Source organism: Tiliqua scincoides, chromosome 1 (genome assembly GCF_035046505.1).
Source record: "Tiliqua scincoides isolate rTilSci1 chromosome 1, rTilSci1.hap2, whole genome shotgun sequence".
Classification (NCBI taxonomy): Eukaryota; Metazoa; Chordata; class Lepidosauria; order Squamata; family Scincidae; genus Tiliqua; species Tiliqua scincoides.
In genome coordinates this window covers 139,164,620-139,191,433 of record NC_089821.1, presented here as the reverse complement: position 1 = coordinate 139,191,433, position 26,814 = coordinate 139,164,620, and the positions used below count along the sequence as shown (strand labels likewise).

Sequence of the window (26,814 nt, the reverse complement as noted above, 5' to 3'; positions counted from 1 at the left end):
TCTCTGAAAACCAAATAATATGAAGTTGTTGGTCTTGCATTAGCTGTTTATTGAATTTACATCTTGAATCTTGGTGCTGCTTGAGAGTGTTGTCTGGATTTCAGGATACTGCCATATCCTTTGATGTTAAGTAGGTTTACACCTGGAAATCTGTGCTGTCCCTTCTCCTACCCTCCCTTAGTTCCTTGCCCCCCCCCCCACAGTCTACATACCCTATTGTCAGTTGCCCAACAATTTAACCCTTAAAAGTTATAAAACATTGCAATAAATGTAGTTTCTCCCCCTATTTTGGGACTTTTCCAATTGCAATTTCCTCATTGATAAATTAAAGATCAATAAGTCACCGGGCCCTGATGGCATCCACCCAAGTGTTATTAAGGAATTGAAGAATGAAGTTGCTGATCTCTTGACTAAGATATGCAACTTGTCCCTCAAAACAGCCATGGTGCCAGAAGATTGGAGGATAGCAAATGTCACGCCTATCTTTAAAAAGGGAAAGAGGGGGGACCCGGGAAACTATAGGCCGGTCAGCCTAACATCTATACCGGGTAAGATGGTGGAATGCCTCATCAAAGATAGGATCTCAAAACACATAGACGAACAGGCCTTGCTGAGGGAGAATCAGCATGGCTTCTGTAAGAGTAAGTCTTGCCTCACGAACCTCATAGAATTCTTTGAAAAGGTCAACAGGCATGTGGATGCAGGAGAACCCATAGACATTATATATCTGGACTTTCAGAAGGCGTTCGACACAATCCCTCACCAAAGGCTACTAAAAAAATTCCACAGTCAGGGAATTAGAGGACAGGTCCTCTCATGGATTGAGAAATGGTTGAAGGCCAGGAAACAGAGAGTGGGTGTCAATGGGCAATTTTCACATTGGAGAGAGGTGAAAAGCAGTGTGCCCCAAGGATCTGTCCTGGGACTGGTGCTCTTCAACCTCTTCATAAATGACCAGGAGACAGGGGTGAGCAGTGAGGTGGCAAAGTTTGCAGATGACACCAAACTTTTCCGAGTGGTGAAGACCAGAAGTGATTGTGAGGAGCTCCAGAAGGATCTCTCCAGACTGGCAGAATGGGCAGCAAAATGGCAGATGTGCTTCAATGCCAGTAAGTGTAAGGTCATGCACATTGGGGCAAAAAATCAAAACTTTAGATATAGGCTGATGGGTTCTGAGCTGTCTGTGACAGATCAGGAGAGAGATCTTGGGGTGGTGGTGGACAGGTCGATGAAAGTGTCGACTCAATGTGCGGCGGCAGTGAAGAAGGCCAATTCTATGCTTGGGATCATTAGGAAGGGTATTGAGAACAAAACGGCTAGTATTATAATGCTGTTGTACAAATTGATGGTAAGGCCACACCTGGAGTATTGCATCCAGTTCTGGTCACAGCATCTCAAAAAAGACATAGTGGAAATGGAAAAGGTGCAAAAGTGAGCGACTAAGATGATTACTGGGCTGGGGCACCTTCCTTATGAGGAAAGGCTACGGCGTTTGGGCCTCTTCAGACTAGAAAAGAGGCGCCTAGGGGGGACATGATTGAGACATACAAAATTATGCAGGGGAAGGATAAAGTGGAGAGAGATGCTCTTTACACTCTCACATAACACCAGAACCAGGGGACATCCACTAAAATTGACTGTTGGGAGAGTTAGAACAGACAGAAGAAAATATTTCTTTACTCAGCGTGTGGTTGGTCTGTGGAACTCCTTGCCACAGGATGTGGTGATGTCATCTGGCCTGGATGCCTTTAAAAGGGGATTGGACAAGTTTCTGGAGGAAAAATCCATTACGGGGTACAAGCCATGATGTGTATGCGCAACCTCCTGATTTTAGAAATGGGTTATGTCAGAATGCCAGATGCAAGGGCAGGCACCAGGATGAGGTCTCTTGTTATCTGGTGTGCTCCCTGGGGCATTTGGTGGGCCGCTGTGAGATGTAGGAAGCTGGACTAGATGGGCCTATGGCCTGATCCAGAGGGGCTGTTCTTATGTTCTTATGTACAGAGCAGTGGTTATCAAACATTTAGCATCAGGATCCACTTTTTAGAATAAGAATCTGTCAGGATCCACCGGAAGTGATGTCATGACTGGAAGTAACATCATCAAGCAGGAGAATTTTTAACAATCCTTGGCTGGAAACCTACACGCACTTACCCAGAAGTGACTATCATGGTTAAAAGCATATACATAGTAGCCTGTTAAAAGTACAGATCTGTAACATTTCTCCAAATGCAGTCACATACCAGTCTAATAAAAATAAAATATTGAAATGAATGGGGACCCACCTGAAATTGGCTCGCGACCCACCTGTTGGGTCCCGACCCACAGTTTGAGACACTGGCCTGGAGGCTTCTGTGCTGACTCAGGTTCCTAAAAGCTGCTGGGGCTTCCTCCTGCAGTAACCTCTGTTTGAAATGCGAATCCCAAACAGTCATGTGGCTGTTTTTGTATTGCTCATTGTCTGTGTTTGGGTTTCCTCCAGAGACAATAGTTCCTAGCCAAACCATAGATTGGTCAGCCAAAGGAGGAAGCAAGACTAAGGGCACAATCCTAAACCACTTTTCAGCACTGACATAAGGGTGATGCAGCTCTAAGGGAAGGGAATAAACATTCCCTTACTTTGAAGAGGCCTCCGTGAGCGACACCCAACTGCAGGAGGCAGCACACGTCCCATTGGCACCGCTATGCCAGTGCTGGAAAGTTGGTTAGGATTTGGGCCTAAGTGTAGCAGAGAGGGTGTTGTAGGAGAGCAGGTGGATAGATGGGAGACTGAAGGGGCTCACTGAGAGTTGGGGGGCCTGGTCAAAGTAACCTCTGAAAGGTCAAAATCTTTGCCAAGGATCCTTAGTCCTGTCCTACAGGTCAAACTGTGCAGGCTTGAGCCCCAAAACAAAACTCGTGACGGCAGGGCTGCCTCGCCCCAACTGAGTTCCAATCCATCAGTTAAAGCCCTCTCCTTACAGGATGACATTATGCTGCATTGCACAGCAGCCAAGATGGTTATAAGGTCAGAAGTCTTTGGACCAAGTTACTGGAATATATCCATTCACAAACAGTGAACTGAAATAGGACATATAGCATACTGCACCTGTTCAGCTCTTCCTGCTGAGAAGTATAGAAGCCTTTGAGTGTAGCTGTCTTGGAGCAAAAAGGAAGGCAAGGAGATGGAGTCCAAATATTGATGGTTTATCTGCTCTGCTTTTGCAGCACTCTCCCATGAATGTTTAGTTGGAGGTTAATCCCACTGAGATCAGTTGAAATGACTCCCATGCAAGTGTGCATAAAACTGCAGCCTTGAAACTACTTTAGCAGCTATTTCCTCACCCCAGAGAATCCTGGGAACTTTAATTCTGTGGGGGGTCATGAATCTCTAATAGAATTGTGAACAACCTCCCCAAACTCCAAGACGAAGGATTATTTGGGGGAAGACGTGGAAGTTAAACTTGTGCAAACCCATCTGTACTGGTATGTAGACGACGTGCCCTCAGGATCACTCCAAAACAGACAAAAACAATGCTCCTTATTAGACAGCTTTTCAGTAGACATTTCACTAACAGACGTTTCCCCAATATCCTCCTGAGCTGTTTCTTTTCTATCCAGATTTGTTTAATAGCTAATAACACTGTAGCAAACTGTGGTAGAAACAAGTAAAAAATATATATATATCTTACCTTGCTGTTTTGTATTAGACTGGACGTACCTTCGTTTAACATTAAGGGAGCTATGGAAATCAGTGCAATATGTTCCTATGTTTATATACGCCAAGAATTTCCTGCAGAGAAGGGTGACTCAGTGTTGGCAACCTTCAGTCTCGAAAGACTATGGTATCGCGCTCTGAGAGGTGGTTCTGGAACAGCGTCTAGTGTGGCTGAAAAGGCCAGTTCGGGAGTGACAATCCCTTCCACACCAGGAGCAAGTGCAGTCTGTCCCTGGTCTGTCTCCCTGGCTATGGGCCTTCCTTCTTTACCTCTTAGCCTCAGACTGTTGGCCAAGTGTCTCTTCAGACTGACTCAGCTGGACTCAGTATTTAACAGTTAATTATCCACCTGTAATTTTGCCCAACAGACTTTGGTTTCGTCATATGTTTTCGAAACACTGTATATGTTTCTCCCGGATTTCCGCAACAGTTTAGTAATGATTACATAAACAGCACTTCACTTCTTAATATGTTTATAACTATGAACATTCTACAAAGAAGTGATAGTTTGATATGTCTGTATGTGCTTTATCTTGGGGTATCATTTTATCACCTGAATCTGAAGACATGGAAGTATCAATTCTTTTAATGAAACTTACTGTACTTCCAAACAAATTTATGTCTTCAGCCTAAGATTCTAATATCACGTTATTCAATTGTTGTTCTTTTTTTGACTTTGTTGTAAGGATTTGATTGCACGATGTGTATCAACAGGTGGAAGAATGAGAAAAAGGGCTGTTTGCAGAGGGAATAACATACAAGCACTTCTTACGCAAAAGGTCCTTGTTACTAAATTGGTAGGCTGCAAAAAATTGAGGTGTCCTGTATGTGCACAGTGTGTGTGCGCACCATCAGATCAACAGTGCATTTGGTATGTCTATCTTTGCTCTTGGTTTAGAGAAGATCAACTAATTTTAAGTGTTTGGTGTGTTAACATTTGCGGATGAAACCTTTTAAACGAAAGGAAATATTGTGCCACAATTTCCACCTTCAAATTTATCATATTGTGTGCCTGCTTTAACATCAGAAGATTTTTCTAAAAGGTTAATATCTCTACCTGAGGTTTTTTAGCTCACTGACTATAGCACAACCTGAAACTGGGGGATGTTTTTGTAAGTGGCACAAAAACACCTTTAGTCTGAAATGCATGCCTTGTGATGTGTATTAATCAAAGATGGAAAGTGGAAGAACATCATTTTTAAAATCGCAGGTACATTTTACATAGTACTGCTGGGCCTAGGAGAGGGGGGTAAAGGGGGTAATTTGTACCCGGGCCCAGGGTCAGAAAGGGTACCCAGAAATTTCCTGGGATCTTACATTTTCCAAGCTCACCAGACTCACTGCCCACATGGGATGCTGTGTGCATTACCATGAGCCCATGGTGGTGACTATGCCACAAAGCAAACACACCAGGCCCAAGAATGCATACATTCCTTAACAGTGTCACATCTGGGAGGAAACTGGCCTGCCTCAGTAGCTCTTTGGCTTGTGGATCCGCTTACCATGAAGGAGTGTATAAGAGCTCAGCGACACAGCTGCGGGACTGTAGCTGCTGCAGAAGTCGGTTTTGGTGTACCCAGGACCCTTTCCATTCTAGTGAATGGAAATTCCATTCCATTCTAGCCTAAGTACAATGATAGTCTTCTCCTGCAATGATTTTCTATATTTGAAAATTTTAAAGAGACTTAGGAGTGGGTTTGTTTTTCTGTATGACTGTATCTGGCTGCCAACACCGGGCAGGCAGGTGGACCTGAGCTCTGCATGGGGAAGACTGGTAGACCTGGGCTCCAAAGACTATTCTGGTTGTTGCCACCCTCCTTCTACCCTGTTTTGTCCTCTCCCTGCCAATCCCCCTCACCATCCTTTCCCCACTCTGTTTCACCTCTTCCCTCTTTGGGAAGGGGCCCAGAAGAAACTTTGTACCCCCTGATTCAATTCTTCTCAGAGGCCCTGTAGTACTGTATAGCTTTGAAGTTCAATTGTATTGTGAAAAATGCAAAATCAAAAGGTGATGGCAGAGAGAGCCGGGGAGGACCAGGTTCATCCTACTTGTGCTTCACATAAGTGCAACCTTAAGCCTCTCTTAGGCTATGTGCAACCCTAAGCCTGACTTAAGCCTAAGTTAGCCTTCTTCAGATGCTCACTGTGGAGCCAATGCTGAAGGGCCCATGGGTAGTACTGGCTGAAGACCTACCCATTGCCCGAGCGGGAGGCAGCATGTACTCCCATGCTGTCTCAATTCCCCTAAATGCCACACTTAAACAAAAGCTCCTTATCTCTTCACTGCATTCCTCCTTGCAGGAAGCTTAAAGAGAACCTGAGCCTTTAAACACTGTACAAGTATGAAGCAAGGAATTGGGGTCATGAAGCACTTCCTTCTTGTGTGACGTTAGGGATGTGTTTCCTTTAAACCCGGCGCAAAGGCAGAGCATGGGGAGGGATGATTTTATTCCTGCTTGCATTTAGTGACTGGGTGGATGAATGTGGCTTATGGTGGAGGACTTGGGGTGAAGGTTGCCCTGAATCCACTGCTCTTCCCACCACCTGCCTTGATGCAAGCTGCATCACATCTCTTCATGGCTGGGGCCAGCCATGCCCCTGGGATTCCTCCAGTTAGGCCTGTCTCCTGCCAGTTATGCACATGAACCAGCCCTGTCTCCTGCCTGGTCAGTGTCTGTGTACAGAGGCAAATACTAAACCCTGGAACATAAGTGTGGGGGAGAGGGGTAAAGTGGTGTAATGTCAGGGGAGCCATGGAGGACAAACATCTGCTGAGAGCTTAAGTCTCGACTAGGTAGAACAATACACACACAGTCCTTGTTGGAATTGATGGATTCTGCATGCGTTGTGCTGAGAGGAACTCATTGGCTACAGCTTCCTGACGGCCCAATCCTAAGCTTCTCTAGCACCCCCAAAATAGCGACCATGGTATTGTATGGGGCTGTATTAGAGGCTTTCATCACTGCCAGACCAGGCCTAGCTTGGATGAAGTGAGTTTGACCCCTAAATAAAGACATGGTTGGAAGTGCTCCAGATGCTAGCATTTTAGAGCTACTCAGAAAGCATGGAGTGGATCTCTAAGTATTAATATGCTGGATATATTAGTAATGTTGTAGGGATGTCTGTTTTTCTGAATTTGAAATATCCTTGTTGATTTTATCATGCATCTCCTTCCCATTCTAGCTGATTAGCATTGGAGTGAATCCATCAATGACACTCAACATCCTGTCTGGAAATACCAGTTATGCCATAATAAATGGACACATCAGGTGATACGATTACTACATGCATCTTCTGTTGCATGTACTTCTGTCATCTGTTTTAGGTTGCTGAGACATTTATTGCAGTGTGAGAATTTATCAAGAAAAACAAAGAGAACGATTAACATTGTGTTATCAGTTATTGCTGGATTGCTTCAAACTATTGGGTTTAAACACCTGAGACATCAAACATATTCTTAAAACATGACAGATGACGTCTCTGTTGCTCTTGAAGAAGATATTTCTTAAATGCTGGCCTCTGCCCATGGATGTAGCTGGAGCTGTCCTTTGCTTATCCCTGGCTGCACAAGGCACAGGGTTAGGCTGGGCACCTGACTGCTGCCTGAGCAGCTGAGGGTAGGACCAGATGTGCAGCTTGCATGCGGCCTCTGCAGTCCAACACTGGAGAAGCACATGAGAGAAACCATTTGGCTTTGCTCCATCACTACATGGGCTTTCTCCGGCTAGCTTCCCATGACATCCTGGCTTTCATTGGAGGATCAGCAGAACTGGTGGTAGTAGCTCCTGCATATCCTTTTAAGACTTCCAACAATAACTAGTTATTGCTACAATTAATCAAGATAATCAACCTCAAACCTTACTTAACTGGGTTCCTAAAGTCTAGTTCCTTTCATTTCATTTTCCTGGACGCCTTTAAAAGGGGATTGGACAAGTTTCTGGAGGAAAAATCCATTATGGGGTACAAGCCATGATGTGTATGCGCAACCTCCTGATTTTAGAAATGGGTTAAGTCAGAATGCCAGATGTAGGGGAGAGCACCAGGATGAGGTCTCTTGTTATCTGGTGTGCTCCCTGGGGCATTTGGTGGGCCGCTGTGAGATACAGGAAGCTGGACTAGATGGGCCTATGGCCTGATCCAGTGGGGCTGTTCTTATGTTCTTAATGGTACCTGCATTCTGCTTTAGTCAAACCCCATCCGGAAAACTGTGCCTGGTACAGGGCATTGCTGTTGAAGAGGGATTAACTGGACTTGGCCTAGAGAAGGGCAACTAGGATGCTGAGGGGACTTGAGACCATGTCCTGTGAGGACAGTTTGAAAGAGGTGGGCACGTTTAATTTGAAGAAACTTTTGAACAGTGATATAACTACCTTCACATATCTGCTGCTATCATGTGGGCTCAGTAAGTGAGCTGTCAAGGCAGTGCCCACACCAGTGTCCACAACAGTGAATCTTCAGCTGCCTGCTGATCAAGGTAAGATGGTAGAGAAGGCAGGAGGAGGTGGGGAGGGTGGGAACAGACGGGGGAGGGGCAAAACTAGGCATAACGGGGGTGTAACAGGGCAGTGAGGCTGCAGGAGTGAGTGGATCCAGGTATCATGACACACATCTGATCCTATCCCATTTTCTCTAGCCTCTCATTCCACTTTCTTTCCTCAGACTTGCACTAGCAAAATCACTAACACAGGTCTTGGGAGATCCATTGTTGAGTGGGAGGCAAATGGGGGGAATTCAGACAATATCTGCCCCTTTTCATTTGTTTGTGGGATAAAGTATGTGGAGGTGTAATGGGATCCCTTCTGCCTCTGATGCTTCCTGATTCCCCCCCACTGGATACGTGTGCCTGTTTTTGATGTGGCTGCACCAGTGGGGGAGGGGGGAAAAGTTCTTCTAGACTCAGAGTAACAGGGCCATCGAGTAGCAGGGCCATCGAGAGGAATTTTATCATGGGGTGCAAAGTTTCTTTTGGACCCCTTCCCAAAGGGGAGGGGATGAAGCAGAGCAGAGGGAGAGTCGTGACAAGGGTGGGCAAAACAGAGGGGTGGAGGGGCAAAATTATAGGGGGAGGGTGGCGACAGCAGGAGAAGTCTTCGGATCCCAGGTCTAACTGCCTGTGCAGCATCGGCAGCTAGATACAGTAATATGGAAAACCAAATGCTCTCTAAAACCTTTGAAACGTAGGAAATATTGCAGAAAATTAGCATTATTGTATTTAGGTTCACACTAGAATGGAAAATGTCCTGTTTGCACCAAAACATACTTCTGGCAGGTGTAGCCCATGGCTGTGTTCCTGAGTCCTTCATGGCCAGTGGATCTACGTGCCAAAGAACTATTGTAGCGGGCCCGTTTCCACCCAGATTTGACACTGTTAAGGAGTGTCATGTATGCATTCCTGGCCCGGCAATGGCTTAGAAGGTAGCAGCAGCAGCAGCAGCTGTGCACCCAGTATCCCAGGAAAATTTAAGCTCCAGTTATTATTTAAAATAATAAATTTTTTAAATAAATTTAAAAAGTTATTTAACCCAGGTCTGCGTACAAATTATCCCTTTTACCCCTCCTCCCATGGGCACTGCAGAGTTGTCCTAGAGCAGTGATTCTCATTCCTTTAGCACCAGGACCCACTTTTTAGAATGAGAATCTCTCAGGATGCACCGGAAGTGATGTCATGATCAGAAGTGACATCATCAAGGAGGAAAGTTTTTAACAATCCTAGGCTCCAATCCACACTTACCCAGTGTGGCTCCAATCCACACTTACCCAGGAGAAAGTTCCATTTACTATCATTGTTAAAAGCATCTTCACAGTTGCCTGTTAAAAGTACAGATCTGTGACATTTCCCCAAATGCAGTCACATACCATGGTAGCATCAAGTCAAATATATTAAAAATAAAATATTGAAATGAATGGGGACCCACCGGAAATGGCCTAATGACTCACAGTTTGAGAAACACTGCCCTAGAGTCTTTCATAGATGCCAAACATGGCAAACATAGATGCTAAACATGCCACATGTTTAGCATTTTGATCTGCAACCATGAAGATAATGTTGGTTTGGGCCTAATTGTAACATCTATAGGAGGAGTGACCAAACTTGCTTAACCTAGAGCCACGTACATTAAACTTCAAATGTTTGAGAGTTGTCTGTGAGCCGCAACATTTAAGAAGCATTTAAATTCTTAAATAAGAACATAACATAAGAAATATGTGGAAATAACATAAATATATTTACTTACCATGAATATTAAACTTGTGTTTTAATCTGTTTATACCCAGTAAATAATCATAAAGCTTGACAATTTCTTATTTACCTTTTACATTGATTGTGATGGAAAAAAGGAGCTCAGCCAACATATTTCTGAGAGCCACATGTTACAGGGGGGACCTCGGTATCCAATGATTTGGTATCCATAGATTTGATTCACCACTGATACCAAGGTCCACCTATAAATGTCTTGTAACAACCATGTACAACAACTGCTGTAACAAGGAACAAAGCATCAAAATCCATTTTCCCACCTTTGCGCTGTTAAATAATTATAATTTCATTCCACTAAATTCCATTATTCACCCCACTGAGTGGCTGAATGTGGTAAAGCATCTCTACCGTTGCATTCTGGGGGGACAATGGAGAAGCAGGAAACCTGGAAGTGGGACTTTAAAGCTATTTTTCCTTTGATTTGGTATCCACTGATTTTTTTTTAATCCACTGGGGATTTCGGAAACCCAGTGGATAACAAGGCATAACATGTATAAGTCAATGAGGCTCACACGTTGTGGTTTGGTCACTCCTGATCTATAGGGTTATGGAGCAGGCTTTGAAGCAGCCTCACAACATTCAATGAAAGCATAACTTTTATTCTCTAAGTTCAATAGACATGAGGAATTATGGGAAAATCAGATTTCCCTGGGCTGTGGGCAGTTTTGTAGCAGTATCACAGGTGCTGGGGATGGGGAGAGAGAAGGAGGCTGAATAAAGAGACAGAATCAAAGAGAAGGCAGAGTGGGGAGAGGGGGAGGGAGAGAGTTATTCCATTACCACAGTTGGAGCAGTAGCAATAGCTGAAGCTGCAAGCTCAAGAATTTGTGGGGAGAGGTTGATGGGGCTTGGAGTTGAGACTGGTCATTATGAGCAGAATTCAAACTCAGGGGGAAAAATGACCGTATCTTTGAGAGATCTCTAATCTTGCTCGTATCAGCTGGTTCCAGTCCAAATCAAGCTTGGAGGACTTGATTCATCACTATAATTTATACATTATGTATAATTATACTTGTATAATTATGTATAATTTATAATTGTAATAAATAGTCAAAATGCAGTTTTCCTGATCTTGGAAGCTAAGCAGGGTCAGGCCTGGTTAGTACTTGGATGGGAGACCGCTTGGGAATACCGGGTGCTGTAGGCTTATACCATAGTCTTTCGAGACTGAAGGTTGCCAACCAAACCAATTTTCACAAAACGAAACTCTTTTTGTTCAGAATAAGAAATTTTATTAGTTCAAGTCAAATTGTCTACAGATCATTAAAAAAGAAATCTAGTGCAAAACTACTGGAAAGCATCAGAAAAGATAAAAAATGTATTTAAAAGATGCGTCTATTGGAAACAATATACTTACAGAGTAATCTACAATCATTGTCCAATGATAATCAAATTTAACAACTGTAGTCTAATTTAATAGAAGAAGTTATAGTTTTAACAGAGATAAGCTGCATAAACAATTGGTTCCAGGGCCTTATTTTATTTCTGTGGTACAGAGACAAGAAGCGTGACAGTGCTGCGATGTTATAGCATGAGAACAGCCCACTTGTGCCTTTAACTGTGGGCAGTTTGCGTACAGATCCGAGTACAGGCATGGATTGGCTAAAAATCAAAACAAGAATAATTCATCAATATTAGCAAGAAAAGAAAAGACTTCAAAAAAATTCCAGCTGGTGGGTATTGCTGACCTCTGATCTTTTAAGAAAAGTTATTTTAAAACTTTTTCAATTTTTTCAAAACTTTAAAAACTTGTTTTAAAAAGTTATTTTTGAAAAAAATCACAGTTCTACATTTTAATTTTTAGCTTTGTTTGTGCTTCCTTTAAAAAAAGGGGGGGGGGAAATATTTTGTTCTTTAATTTGTGACGACTGCCCTTCAGTTTGGCAGCCTGTATGTGGATGTGACCCCCTCAAAGCGATGTCTTCCCAGACCCCTGGTGGCCCTTCCAAAAATGTTTTCGGATTGTAAAGAATAGAGAGGCCATAACTCAGAGTTTGCATCCAGGAAATACCAAATCCAGTCTCTGGCATCTCCTGAGCTGGGAAAGGACCCTACCTCTTAAACCCGAAAGAGCCACTACCAGTCAGTGTCAACAATATCAGATTTTGAGTCAGTACAAGTTGAGTCTCATTATTTGCAAGGGTTCTGTTCAGTTGTGGACCTCCCATAAGGTCTGATGGGGCAAAAGCCCCAGGCGCGAGGCTCTAGGACCCTGTGGAAGCCTCTCTGAGACTCCCCATGGGGGCGGAAACTGTGCTTCCGGTTTCCCGGAAGCAGTTTATAGCATCAGGGAGGCTTCCCCGATGCAGCCCTGGCTCGAGCGAGGCTCTGTGAGCCTCAGGTGAGTGGGGGTGGGGGTGGATTTTTGCACAGGGGGCAGCAATAGCCCATGGGGACCTTTGCCCTGGGCGCGGGGCTTGAGAGGTCCGATGCTGGTTCCCCCCTCCGGTGAACGGCAAAAATCGAACTAAAGCAAATCAATTTGAAAAAACAAAGTCCTTTTCCTCAGTGATTTAAAAACAGCCTTGCTGACCTTTGTAATGCACACAGAGGCAATCCGTCTTTCTCTAGGTGCTTAGAAAGGCTTTACTAGAAGGCAGCAATCCCTTCACCAGGAGCCCCAGTGAGGGAAAGGAGGTGATAATCACTGCCATTTAGCCTTCTTTCATGAACTCAGGAGGAAGGGAGGAGTCACTTTCTTGGAGTGAAGCCTGAATATTTGATGGTCAGTCAATGCCCTCTCTTGCATTAACGAGGCTATTGTTAAAAATTTTTTGACACCCTCCCAGTGGCATCCTTTATGTGTTCATCTTAATAAATGACAGTACATGGTATCCAACAAATCAGTAACCAAAAAAAGAAGAAAAACGTGGCCAACTTGAAGACACACAACTGAATAAGAGCTCTAGTATTAGCTCCGATACATGGAAATGAGAGCTGACGCATACTAACACCTTATTGTTATAACAACACCTCATTGGCTCTGGGAACAATCAGTCTCATTGGTCAGTTTTGAGTTAAGGAAATCAACTTTTTGTTACATTAGACCAGGGGTCTCTAAACTTTTCAGCTGAAGGGCTGCATCACATATCTGGCACAGTGTTGAGGGCCGGGGAAAAAATATTTAAATAAATAAATATTAAATAATAAATAAATAAATATTAAATAAATAAATATTGAATAATATTTAAATAAATAAATAAATATTGAATAATATTTAAATATTAAATAAATAAATAAAAATTTAATATAAAATTTAAATAAATACATTAGAGACAGAACTTAGATGAATGAATAAATGAGTGGGCTCAAATATCCAGGATTTCTCCAAGGACTAACACAGCCCAAGAAATAAAGCACACACTTAAATGGACCCCATTCCCCCACCCCACAAAGCACAACTCAGGTTGTGTTTGGTCAACTGGGCCAGAGGCTCTCAGGGGATCAGAGGCTGGCCGTGGGCCGGATAGAGGCTGGCCACGGGCCGGATCTGGTCCCCAGGCTGGGGTTTGGAGACTCCTGCATTAGGCAGTTGTTTCCATTTTCTGGTTATTTTACTATACCTTCTGGTAGAATGCAGATCTTTCAATGCAGTTTATTTCATTGCATTCTGCATTAAATTACACATCAAATGATATACAGGTGGAGCCTATTTATGCGCTTGAGTTCTGTTCCATAACCCAAGAAAAAACGTGTCCTATTGTAGTCCCATTGTGTCCCATTGTAGTCAATGGGGCTTACTCCCAGGAAAGTGTGGAGAGGATTGTAGCCTGAGAGCCCAGTCCTATGCCTGCCTACTCAGAAGTAAGTCCCATTCTAGTCAATGGGGCTTACTTGCAGGAAAGCGTGGATCGGATTGTAGCCTAAATCTCATGCTTTGGCTTGCTGGGAAGACTTGCTTGCTGGGCTGTTTTTGTAGGCTGGAGCATGGAGAGCCTGCACCATCTCAGTCTGAAGGGGGGGGGGAATTCAGCAAACATTCCCTGAGTTTTTTAAAGCAATCCCCTCTGTTACTGCTGCCCCTGCCCCTGTGTGTGTGTGTGTGTGTGAGTGAGTGAGTGAGTGAGTGAGCGTGTGTGTGTGTGTGTGTGTGTGTGTGTGTGTGTGTGAGAGAGAGAGAGAGAGAGAGAGAGAGAGTGCTCCACATTGCTGCATGTGTTCTGCCTACAGAGGTTTTCAGCCCCCCTTCCCCTCTTCAGCCTCTTTGCTGCCTCAAGGGCTCCAGGAGTCTTACTGTTCCTTTGCAAGGAAAACCTCTTCCAGGGCTGCAGGGCTATTTCTCTGCCTGGGAGAGGCAGAGCCTTTTTGCAGTGTTTTGGGCTGCCTTGAAAAGAGCAAGATGCCAGCACAGGGAAGATGCCAGCACAGCACAGAAAAAAAATCCATGGATAAATAGGTTCCACCTGCATATCATGATGATACTATTTGAAAATATAAACATTTTTTTGCAATTTTGAACAGAGGTGGTGTCATTCCCCAATTCTTATTTCAGAGTTCCATTACAGTTCCCTATTGTCATGTCACTAGTTTTTTTTCTTCTAAAGAAACACTTAAGTGTCTTTCCCACTGTTACACACTGATAAATATCACTATATTTACCCTGTAATATGGTGGTAAACTCTGGTAAATATTATAAATACTTCTTTATCATTATGTTTTTTTCTTTTGAATTTGCACACCCCTGGCTATTTTACAATCCCATGAAGAAAGGACCAGTAATTTGATTTTCATAGTTCTGGTGATGTTAATAGCATTTTATAAGAAGTATATTATAATGGGTGATATTGATGCAGCTTAGGAGTTTGTTCCAGTGGCATATCTGCCCTGCAGCAACATGTGATGCCTACCCTGGGTGCCATTTGTGGAGGGGCGCCAAAAGCCCCCCCCCCCAACTGTGCTAGCTGAAGTAGTGGTGGCGGTGGTTCTCCTTCTCCTCCCCCAGTTGCCTTGATGAGGCTTTCCTTTCTTTGTGTCTTCTGAAAGGGTGTGGTGGTGGTGGGGATTCTGGAAGATGGTTTCAGGTGTTTTGATAGGAGTGCAATTTCAGTGCTTGCCATAGGTGCCATTTTCCTTAGATACCTCTCTGATTTGTTCATACAGATGTGAGCCCCTCCCACTTGTTAGTGCATGGGGTTGGAGTATGTTCATCTTTTGGGTTAGAGCACATGGAGGTTATCAGCCAAACAATTACGCCTCAAACTTTGGTTTGTGAAGCATTTCATGGTGGGAATGAGAGAGGTTGATAAAGATTAATAAAGTGACCTTGTGTCAGAGGGAGTTTAACCAGGATAATGAAGTAATATAGTCTGATGAAAATATGTTCTCAGAACATGTTTCTCAAATAGTTTCTTGTTTGTTTGTGACCACTTCCTCTTTTCTATAGAAAATTACTAGCTTGTTTGCTACCTATTATACAAGGGTCTTAAGAACATAAAAAGAGCCCCACTGGATCAGGCCAGAGGCACATCTTGTCCAGCTTCCTGTTAACTCACTGTTGCCCACACTGGGGAGCACACAAGACAACAAGATACTGTACCTGCATCCAGTTGCCACTTGCTTGCACCTGACATTCTGAGACAGCCTACTTCTAAAACCAGCAGGTTGTATATACCCCTGATGGCTTGTAACCTGTGATGGACTTTCCCCCCACAAATCTGTCCAATCCCCTTTTAAATGGCATCTAGGCCTGGTGCCATCACCATATCTGTGGCAAGGAGTTCCACAGATTAATTACATGCTGGGTAAAGAACTACTTTCTTTTGCCTGTTCTAACTCTCCTGACACTCAATTTTAGTGGATGTCCTCTGGTTCTGGTATTGTGTGAGAGGGGAAAGAAGGAAAAGAACATCCCTCTGTCCATTACACTGCATAATTTTATATATCTCAGTTATGTCCCCCCTCAGATACCTTTTTACTAGACTTTTTCTAGTCTTAAAATCTGCCTGGGGGAAAATCACTCCTGGCAACAGGGCTTGTGTCTTGCACTTGCACGCTTAATAAAAGTGCTGTGATTGGCTCAGACCCTCTAGAGTTGGAGACTTTTCTTCCTTGACAATGCTCCCTTTCATGCTGTTCTGATCGTACAACTGCAGCAGCCATGGGTCTACCTTGCATGATGAGGCACTGCAGGGCCCATGAGAGGGGGCTGCAGGGGGTAAATTGTACCCTGGCCCAGGGTCAAAAGGGGGCCCAGGAGCCAAAGGAGGTGCACCCAAATTTTCTGAGACTTTCCAGTCTCACTGGGGTCCATGACAGGTTGGAGACAGTATATACCTGGGCCCAGAGTCAAGGGGGCCCAGGAACCAAAGGGAGCTGGAAATTTCCTGGGATCTCAGTAAACGTTTGCATATATTGTGTGAAGACTAGCATTTACATTTTGTGTAAGCCTATGTAGCTTTATATACCATAATTTGTAAAAATTATGATCCAATGATTGTGGGGAATTATGATCCAGTGGAGAAGGGTAGGGGCCCAAACTTGGTACGCCCTGATAGAATTCCTGTCAAAGGCCCTGAGACACTGTTATTCATATGTGTTTCCAGAGTCTGTTGTATAAGGGCTGCTGGCTTTATGACATGACTTAAGACAGCTTCATCCCAAATGTTATGTCTGCTTGTGACAAATATGTTTTCAACCTATCGTGCAAGTACAGGGACCAGGAAACAAGAGCAGCTGTGGATGCACACATTTGTGTGCATGTAAACCTACATTTGTGAAAAACTCATGAGTAATGTGGTCTTTTCAAATGGGAAGTTGAGATTGGGAATGTCTGGTTTGCTCATGATTACCTTGGAAGTTCATCACTCAATGGAACTTTAGCTTGAAGCTCTAGGGGGTGGGATAACTTTGTTTGCTGGATGACACCTGTTTGCCGGATGCTTATGAAGGCAGATCTGTAGTTTTTCAATCATCTCCAAGGCCACTCAGTATTTACTAATATACCAATACCTTTGCTTTATGATAGTATTAGTAATGGTCTCAAACTTACTGCACAGTCCATTGTCACAGGCGTTTGGACAGTCCCCACATGGGCTTCCTGATTTGTAGGGGGTTTTTATCATGTCCTGTATGTTTCCTCTGGAATGTGAAATGGAAATATGCAACATGAAACCAGCTGTGTATATGCATAGTTGGTTACATAACCAAGGTCTATCTTTGCCATTGCTCCAATCACCCCATCTTTCTCACTGCTTTGACAATAGTGTGCGTTTAAGAATTCCTATGTACAGAAAAGATTCCATTTGTGTCCAGAAATAAATGGAAAGCAGAGGGGGAAGGTTGAGACTAGCTGGCTGGACTTGCTTACTCCGATAGAGGGATGTTTGCCATTTGTCTTGTGACTGGAAAGAAACTCTCACTTCCCGAGTGTTATTGTTTGGAGGTAGATCATGGTCGGGGTAGAATGGCAGGAAGATACTTCCTTTTAGGTCTCCCCAGCATATCAATGGAATTCATCTCAGTGACCTCTGTTCTCACTGAGCTTTTCTGTCCACCCTTCCACTGAATTGCTGTGGTCAGTTCTCTGCTGAGGTCTGCCTTTTTACCTTGTGCTGCCTTTTTACCTTGCTCCCTCCTCCGCTGGACACAGTGGAGGAAGAAGCAAGGTAATAAGGCAAGGGCCAGACAGTCGCTCTCTGAGGTTCTTACTTCTTCTTTTTCACAGACTCTTTCAATGAATCAGGAAATGCAGGGCATGGTGGGAGCTGTGTTCCCTGTAAGGGGTCTGTGCTGCTGCGCAGATCCCTTGCTTGACTGTGTGGCAGCTCAGTGCCATTTCCAGATGCTCGGTGATGGTTGTATGTCACTGCCAGATTTCTAGGAACGCCAAGCTCCAAGCTGCATTGAGCTTGGAGCTGCGTGGCCATACAGCTTACAGGGAACATTGGCTGGGATTACTCCCAGGATGCTCCGCTCTTTCTGCTTCATTGAAACAGCCATGTGGAGGAAGAGGCAGAGAAGGAGGTCAGCTTCATCAGCAGCAGACTTCATAGAGAGGCGTGGGTGTCTGCTCACTGTTCTTCCCAATCTGCTGCCAATGCAAATGACATTTGTTGCTTCACAGAGAGACCAGTCATGCTGGAACCTGCCCCTCTTCAGCCTATTGCTTTGGTTGGATCTCTGATCCTCTTCTTGCTCGCTGAGAGTGAATGAGAAAAGGCCTGGGGCACCTTTTCCTCCAATACCACAACCACTGTAAACAACTGCAATGATGGAGCTTCAGGAAGCAGAAGCAGCAGAGCAAGCCTAGCCTGATAGCTTGCTTCCACGAGCACTCATGACAGTATTGTTCTACCTCCTTCTTACCCATCCAGCAACAAGACCAGGTAGGCAAGGAGGAGGAGGGGCAGAGCCTCCTCAGACCTACTTCCTCTAACCTTGAACTCCTCTGTCTATTACAACCTCCCTCTTCTTGCTTTTTCCTCACCCTTGGAACTCCCAGCATGCTCCACCTGTCCTACTTGTTTCAGCAGGGAGAGCAAAAGGGAGAAATGGCAGGTTTGGAGAAGGAGCTCAAGGTAAGAGGAAGAAGGTGTGGGGATGATCTTGATCTTTGTGCTGCACCCCGCCTCTCCCTCCTCATTCACCCAGCTACTTCCATAATCAGCTGTGTGGGTCAGAAGGAGAGCAAGGAGAAGGCAACAACAGAGGTGGAGGGGGGCAAGCTGGCAGGGGTGGCAGGTCTGCCCCAATTCTGGTGGCAGATATACTGGGACTGCTCTTCCTTAGTTCGTGCCTCCCCTCCCTCTTTCTAAGCTCCTTGTCCAATTGTAAGTGTTGTATAAAAATGGAACTGATATTTTAATGATGGGACTAAAACTGTGAGCCCTTTGGCACTGGCGTAGCTAGAGGGGGGCGTCGCACTAAGTTTTGCAGGGAGCCTCCCTGCAGTGCGCAAGTGGCTCCTCCCCTCCCCTTTGGAGTCATGTGGGCAGAGGGGGGAGGGAGGTGAATGGCTTCCAAGGGGAGGGGGAGGAGCCACTTGCGCACTGCAGGGAAGCTCCCTGCAAAACTTAGTGTGCCGCCCCCCCTCTAGCTATGCCAGTGCCCTTTGGGAGCAAGGAACCATTTATTGATTTACTTTATTATGTAAACTGTGTTGTGAACATAGGCCTTCAGAGGGCAGGGGAGGGTTTTCCTGGTCCTCTGAAGGCCTTTTAAGGCCTTAAAACGTCACTTCCAGAGTGTTGAAAATTATAATAATAGAACAGCCGTGTGACTGTGCGAAAAGCTCATTATAATAAGATAGGGCCACCAGCTTTCAGTTTCTACCTTTGATGGAGCCAGAATGGGCAGCACCAGAACAGAACCTGGTAACTTATGGGTGGGGCCTGGAAGAATCTGGAAGTGGGTCCAGAGCAAAACGTGGCTTGTAGGGTGCGAAACTGAGTAGATTGTAAAGAACGGTCATAGAGGCTGGCAAAATGCATTTCAGAGATTGAAACAATAGCATTGATAAGAAGTAAATCAATACGTACCCGAAGGCATACTGGCAAACATAGTAGTACTTGAGCGCTGGCTGTTGAGGACAGTAGGCTATAGCACAACCCACTCGAAAAGAGTTAAACCAAACCACCTGCAGATTTTAAAAAAAATGAATCTGAGTGTGATCAAATAGTAAAGGGGAGTGGATACCAATACGTTTTCCTAGCATTCAGATTGCATTACAGGCCACCCTCATTATCCACCCTCATTGCAGTCTGCATGCAGCCTCACCAGCCCTTAGAAGGCATTCTCTTTCAAGTGATCTTTGAAGATCACTTCAGGTTTTTTGTAAAAACAGGAAGTGACTTTTTTAGGCCTTAAAAGGCGTTTGGAGGGCAGGGGAGGGCTTCCCCCCACCTTTTAAGGTCTTAAAACGTTACGTCTGGTTTTTACGAAAAACCGTAAGTGACCTTCTAAGGACTCCCAGAGGCCTTAGTAGATGATGATGTAGATGATGATGATGATGATGATATAGATGATGATTCAGTAAAGTGTGGATTGAGAAGCACTGAAAATGTGCTAACAAAACTTAAAATGATAACCACAAACCAAGGCTGGGATCTCCTGGGATGTGCCTCAAACATTTCGTTTGGAGCAAGTGTCAGGATACAGTCCTGAAAACCGAAAGGCACTGCTACAGTCCAGCTGTTTCTGCCTTGACCTCCCCTGCCTCCTTAGTCAACTCTCTCCTTAACTACTAAGGCCTTAGTACTCCTTAAGGGCCATGGAGGTTGGGCGTGGCCTCTCTGGCCCCCAGAACAACCTCCAGAGGTGAGGGGAGCACAGCTCCTCTTGCTCCGTAGGGTCCATGTAGGTCTGACCCGTGGGTTTGGGAACCCGTGGATACTAAAATTGTGAGTCCCAAATTCATGGATGCAGCAGGCCCACTTGTATTTTGCTGTATTTAGCAAGATGTGACACTTTCTATAGATGCATTTGCCTCTGCGGAAGCCTCCTTTGGCAGGACGGTGCTACAGAAGGTGGTGCAGCAGTAATAGCGGATATGGCATCTGCCCATGTAGTTGGTTTACTGTTCAGATAGATCCCATCTGTATGGAATTCCCATCCACCACCAGGGAAAACAGAAATTTATCTTACCTATGGTAATTCCTGTTCCTGGTGGAGGATGGGTATTCCTCTAGCCTTGTAACAGATTCGATAGCTGCATTAAGAGGTGCAGGTTAGATAGGGTCACCTAAACCCTTTTCCTAAACCTTATAGTAATGGGAGGTCACATGAATAAATGAGATTGATGCAGTTGAGCAGTGACGAAAGCAAGAATTCTTGATAAAGGTAGTTCGAGATATGCTGGTTTCTGTTCAGCTCGGTAAAAGCCTGAAAGATCAGGAGCCCAGCATGTGGAGTCATGAATTCTGATTGGCTAACCCATCTTTATGGAATGTCCCTCCTCCACCAGGATCAGGCATTACTGAAGGTAAGATTAATTTCCTTTTTCCCTGGTGGAGCAGGGACATTCCATGTTAGCCCCTTGTCCAATCACTAGGCAGGGCCAGTCAGAACTCCTGACTCCACATGCTGAGCTCCCGATCTCCCACACCAGTCCTGACCCACAGTGAGGGTGGTCGCCAGTGGATATGTCTCCTTTAAAAAATTTCACCTTTCAAGAAGCGCTCGTCTTTTTTTCCCCTCGCTTAGGTCCTTATTGAGGGACTGCCTTTTATCGGGTCAGGAGGGTAGGGAGTGAATTTTGGTGGTGGCGAGCTCCGGTTGCCATTGCTGGAAGCTTTATTTAATGTCTTAAGTGCGGCGAACAACTAAAACCACAGCCACCATTTTGGTTGCCAGGTCGGTGTTTTCCGGCAGAGGAGGGTGACGTCCAGGAGCAAGTGTGACTGCTCTCCTTGCCTGTATGAAAACACGCTGAAGATCCAGGAGGGTGAGAGTCTGATCTGCACTGCTCAGCAGACATGAGGTCTAACAGCATTGTCCTGATCTAACTTGTGGCACTGCGCTGCAAAGTGCAAGTCAGGCAGTGTGTGCCTGGGTACATTGAGCAGTCCTAAGCCTGCTCAATGGGAGACAACTTTTCTTTCCTCGGCAACGCTGAAGAAAGCTTGTGTTATTCAACAAGTGCAGTCAGCGGATTGGAATGTCCAAAGCAGTTAAAGGTAAGCCTGTTGTGATGCAAGGAAGGGCCCAATCCTATCCAACTTTCCAGCTCAGATACAGCTGCAATGCAGCTCCAAGGTAAGGGAACAATCAGGATGCAGCACATGCCCCTTTGGCACAACTGTGTCAGCCCTGGAAAGGTGGACAGGATTGGGCCCTGAGCCTACTGTGTAATGTTGTTAGCAGGGGAAGCTGGAGGGGGTGCAGAACCTTAGCTTAGGAGCAAACCGTTTTTGTTAAAACAACAAAGAAAAGGAGTTATGGCATCAGATACTTGCAATATCAGAAACTGAGCTCCGGTCGCATTTGGAGGGTGTTCTGAGAGCCAGGTAGGCCACCCCCGGTTTCCCCACAAAACCAGAAGTGATGTTTAAAGGCCTTAGAAGGCCTTTGGAGGGCTGGAGAGGCCTCCTTGACCCCCAAAAGGCTTTTTAAGGCCTTTAAATGTCACCCAGTTTTGCAAAAAAAAAACCCCAAAGTGACATTCTAAGGCCTCCCAAAGGCTTTAGAAGTCATTCTGAGGGCTGGGGAAACTACAGTCGGCCTCTCTCATCCTCAGAACACCTCCTGGACATGATCAGAGCTCTGCTCTGGTCATATTTGGAGGATTTATGTGCCAAGACCAGCTGATTTGATTATCCGTGGGTTTTGACATCTGTGGGAGTTCCAGCAACGGAACCCCTGTGGATGCTGAGGAATGACTGTATTTTCCTTTCTTTGTTTCTATGTAATGGTTTTATATTGTTCTAATAACAATTTGCTTGCTAGTTTGCCACTTCATGATTGTTATAGGTTCAAACATTTACTAAACCATTAGGGAAACTCTGTCAATGAAATGCAACAACTGACAGCCCAATCCTATGCATGTCTACTCAGAAGTAAGTTCTATTAGAGTCAATGGGGCTTACTCCCAGGATAAGTGTGGATAGGATTGGGCTGTCCAACCATGACTAAAGTTGTTGTACCTGAGTGTAATGACCAATCACTGCCTTTGGGGTTTTTTGTCCAGTACCATATTGAAAATCTTTTACTTCAGAATGCCAAGCTTGTATTGCACCACGCCATGAGTCAGCATTGCTTGACATGTAGAGATTTTCTCCACATGTCATGCCATCTGCAAATGGAAAGAGAATTATTCAGAAAGACCTGGCTAATTTTGCAATCAAGTGGAAGAAGCTTCAGGAAAAAGAGCATTAACTGCTGCTAGCAACTTAACTCTCTTTTCCAGTGTCTGCAATTCATAACAGTCTTCGCCCTGGTGCCAGAATCTTATTTAGAGACAAAACTGTTGCCACCAGATTGTAACGTTGCCATGTTGACCCTACTAGCTTGATTGGAAATACAATTCTGTTGGGTACAAATCTACTAATGTTTTTATTGATTCACTGTTTCAAAGAAGTTCTCTAATTCAGATGAAAAACTATAGAGTTACTGCATCGCCTTCTTCTGACAACTTGAGTTATCGTAAAGTAGAAGGCACTGTATTTATTCCTTTATATGCAATGCATTACCACACCTTGCATATTAGAAGTACTTGCTGATACCAAGCAACAACGCAGTGATTAATGACCCAATCCTATTCTGGACCAGCACAGATGACGCAGGGCTGCTGGCACAACATCCACTGTATCCTCTTTGCCAACTGGGGATTGGGCCATCCAACAGAGGTAAGACATGGAAAACTTTACTTACCTTCCTGGCCACTAGATGGTCCCTGATGGAACTCTTTAGATCTATACCAGCTCTTTTGCTGGCATAGTTCAGAAAAGACTGTTGGGTGTATCCACACTGGGCCAGGGGTTTGGAATATGGCAGACATCACTGATGCCCTAAGCCCCCCAATCTCTGATATGATCGGCCAATCTGCCCCATGCTGCTGGAGGCTCATTACTTTCTGGCTATCATGCCTGTGGGAGCACTGAACAGACAGGCAGAGAGACTGCCTTGCTGGCAAACCTTGTAGTCTGCCAGTGCACTATGAGGATAGGATTGGACTGTAAGACAAGTGTATCATTGGGTGATGGAAGACTTCTGAAACTGCAGAAAATTTGGGAAAAATTTCCAATATATCGCTTCAGGGATGGTGTGAAGATATAAAATACTCAGCCACAGAGGCCACCTAGCAGAATTGAAATGAGCCAGTTGTATTCTATATTGTGAGCTTGCACTGAAATGAAACATTTGAAAATAAATGAAATATTTGGCAATTATTACATTGACACAGAGTTTTTCAACAGAGCCAAATGTACTGAACTTACCTACTACTCTGCTTTCTTGTGAACTGTGCTGTAAAGTACATTGATCTGCCCAGCGTTGTGCATTAGCTGCAATGCTACTGCTCCATTCCTACATGACAAAGAATGTGAGTGAGCCATGAAATGGTGAGTTCAAACTCTACTGGATACAAGTGAATGACTCAAGCAGAATCTTTGGTTTGGTCTTGGATTTCTCCCCGTTGGTCTCTTTACTGGGATTGATAGACTGGTAACATTTAGGACCCAATTCTATCCAATTTTCCAATGCCAATGCTGCCATGCCAATGAGGTGTGTGCTGCATCCTTTGCTGGGGAGGCAGTCACAGAGGCCTCCTCCTTGGGGCTGCATTGCGGCTACACTGGTACTGGAAAGTTGGATAGGATTAGGCCCTCAGTCATCAATATTTTGTGGAAAATTATGAACCCTACTAAATGAGGAAAGAGGCACCTGTTCAAGTGGTGTCCACTTATATTTAGCACGGGGAGAGCAACTGTCCCTCTTCACCCCAGTATGGAGTCTTTTTCAGTGGCTGTGGCTGGTGTTTTTTATGCATCTTTTTAAAGATTTCAAGCCCTTTTGGAATGAGGAATCATTTATTGATTTATTTTGCTATGGAAGCTGCTTTGTGAACTTTTGTTGAAAAGCAGTATATAAATATTCTTAATAATAAACATAATAAAAATAAAAATATAATAAAAATTATATATAATTATATTTTTATAATTATATTTATATTTTTATTTATATTTTATAATTATTATATATTAAATTATATATTTAATATATAATTATTATATATTAAATTATATAATAAATCAAATATTATTTATTTATATTTTATTTATATTTTATTTATATTTCATAATTATATTTATATTTAATTATATTTATAATTAAAAATTATATTTTTATAATTATATAATTTATATAATTTATAATTATAAATTATTTATATATATAAATATTCATTTTTATATATACATACACCTGCCTTTGCCTTATGCATGCACCAGCCCAGATTCTAATATATATTTATGAAGATGAATATTTATATATTTATGAATATATATGAATATATTTATATATTTATATTATATATATTCATTTATAAAAAAATAAATGATTATATTTTATATATAAATAAATAAATATATTATTTTTATTTTTATTATGTTTATTATTAAGAATATTTATATACTGCTTTTCAACAATAGTTCACAAAGCAGCTTTCATAGCAAAATAAATCAATAAATGATTCCTCATTCCAGAAGTATATGTAAAGTATATGTAAATAGAACTTGGGTGAATGACATATTTGCTTGGATATAAGATAAGAGGGAAAAAGGATTTCACAACTATCTGTCTGTCCCCCACATTTAGTAAAATGTGCAAAAGCAATATTTAATATTGCAAGAGAGAACACTGGGAAATACTCAGCATTCAACAAAGTTGGTATGATAAAGAAAACAGGGCAAAGTGTCATGCTGCAGGATGGCCAACAGACCAATGGCTACAAATGGCAAAAGTGTTTCAGTTTGCATGGTCAAACTGGGTTAGAAAAGGCTACGTTGCCAACCTGTCAAGTATGTTGAGTAGCTTTCAGCATCTAGTGGGGACTGCAATATCTGCCCCCTGTTTATTGTTCCTGCTTAGTCACTGCCTGCTGTGTCCTTCGGCAATAGTACCTATGAAAGAAAATGCTTGTTTCTAATGCAATATACCTTCAAAATGCTGCCATTGCTAACAAGTTTGCATATACCCTTATTTGATTATCAAATTGTATCTTACCATCCTCAGCATGTTTTTGGCAGGTGGATTCACTGATCTCCTCAGCTTATTGTGCTCATCAACAATTTCTTCTTGTTGAGCTGCATTAGTGGTCTTCAGAGCACCAACATCTGCAGAGGCCTGCAATCAAAGAGGCATTATGTTTTTATTACACTTCATTGAATGGTAAGAATGTGGTGTTGACAGATCTTGTCAATCGTGAAGGAATGAGGTCACACAATGGAGGACCAATTCTAGGCTCACTAGCAACATTCAACTTGAAAAGGAAATTATGACTCAGCACGACTCCCTTCTACACCTCTGTAGGGGTGACATATAATTTATTTTTTTAAAAAGAAATCAGTTGGACACTCCCAGTTTCAAATTGGTCTTCTATTAATGCCCTGTCACTGAATTGCAACTCATAAGTCTCTTACCTGACCAGAATGGTGCAATATTGCTGCCAAGCACATATATGATGTTAGCAGGATCATGACTGCTGAAAAGCAAAAGACAAAAACAGCATCTGTGAGTTTTGCAATGCCACATCATTAAGATGGCTGACTAGCATGCTAATGCACTCTTTCTCAGTCCTTACATGTGTATGCATACTGTGGCTGGGCTAACATTTTCTGAAGGTCATCTAACACTTCAAACCAGACATCTAGGCTACTCATGGATGAGGTTCAGTGGCTGAGATGATGGCGGTGCACTTAGCTACAGGGTTTTTCTTGGCACTGTGGCTTTGCTAATTATAGTCTAGAAATTACGCATTGATTGATATATAACATGATGGTATGATTCCTCCAAACTCTGATTTTAGCGATTTTGAAAACTTGTAGAGTCTCACCCCCCCCCCCGTGTCAACTTACTAATACCTTATTGCAGCAGTTCTCAAACTTTTAGCACTGGGACCCACTTTTTAGAATGACAATCTGTCCAGGACCCATTGGAAGTGATGTCATGGCCAGAAGTGACATCATCAAGCAAATTAAAATAAATAATTATAAATAATTAAATTAAAATAAAAGAAATAATTAAATAAGGGGGAACCAGTCCTGTTCCATCAAGTGAATTTTCTCTGTTGTCTGCCTGCAATAACACCCCACCCCCAAAAGAATCAGTGAGATTTCCAGCCCTTCCCAGTGCCCAGTTTAAAGTTCTTCTGCTTCAGGCATATTAAGATAAAGACCCACCTGGCTTTACAAGTGCAAAATAGAAAACA

The 26,814-nt window shown here is 43.5% G+C and overlaps 1 protein-coding gene across 1 annotated transcript; it reads right to left on the bottom strand.

The window, feature by feature from the left end:
* Positions 1 to 11,427: 11,427 nt before the first annotated feature.
* On the bottom strand, positions 11,428 to 26,083 carry LOC136660911 (cysteine-rich venom protein helothermine-like). Its single transcript, XM_066638026.1, has 7 exons — positions 26,027 to 26,083; positions 25,611 to 25,730; positions 23,825 to 23,912; positions 22,532 to 22,680; positions 19,430 to 19,527; positions 16,942 to 17,030; positions 11,428 to 11,555 (listed from the first exon to the last, which is right to left on the bottom strand). Exons 1-7 carry the CDS (start codon positions 26,081 to 26,083, stop codon positions 11,428 to 11,430), a joined length of 729 nt encoding a protein of 242 aa, XP_066494123.1.
* Positions 26,084 to 26,814: the final 731 nt, after the last annotated feature.

What these genes read in the sequence shown, in the direction of transcription:
- LOC136660911 (XM_066638026.1), bottom strand. Translation starts at nt 26,083, where the DNA reads ATGATCCTGCTAACATCATATATGTGCTTGGCAGCAATATTGCACCAT. An exon ending in CCAAAAACATGCTGAGGATG is followed by an intron (nt 23,913 to 25,610) that starts GTAAGATACAAT and finishes TTTGTCATGTAG; the next exon opens with GAATGGAGCAGTAGCATTGC. An exon ending in CTGTGACAATGGACTGTGCA is followed by an intron (nt 11,556 to 16,941) that starts GTAAGTTTGAGA and finishes TTTGATTTTTAG; the next exon opens with CCAATCCATGCCTGTACTCG.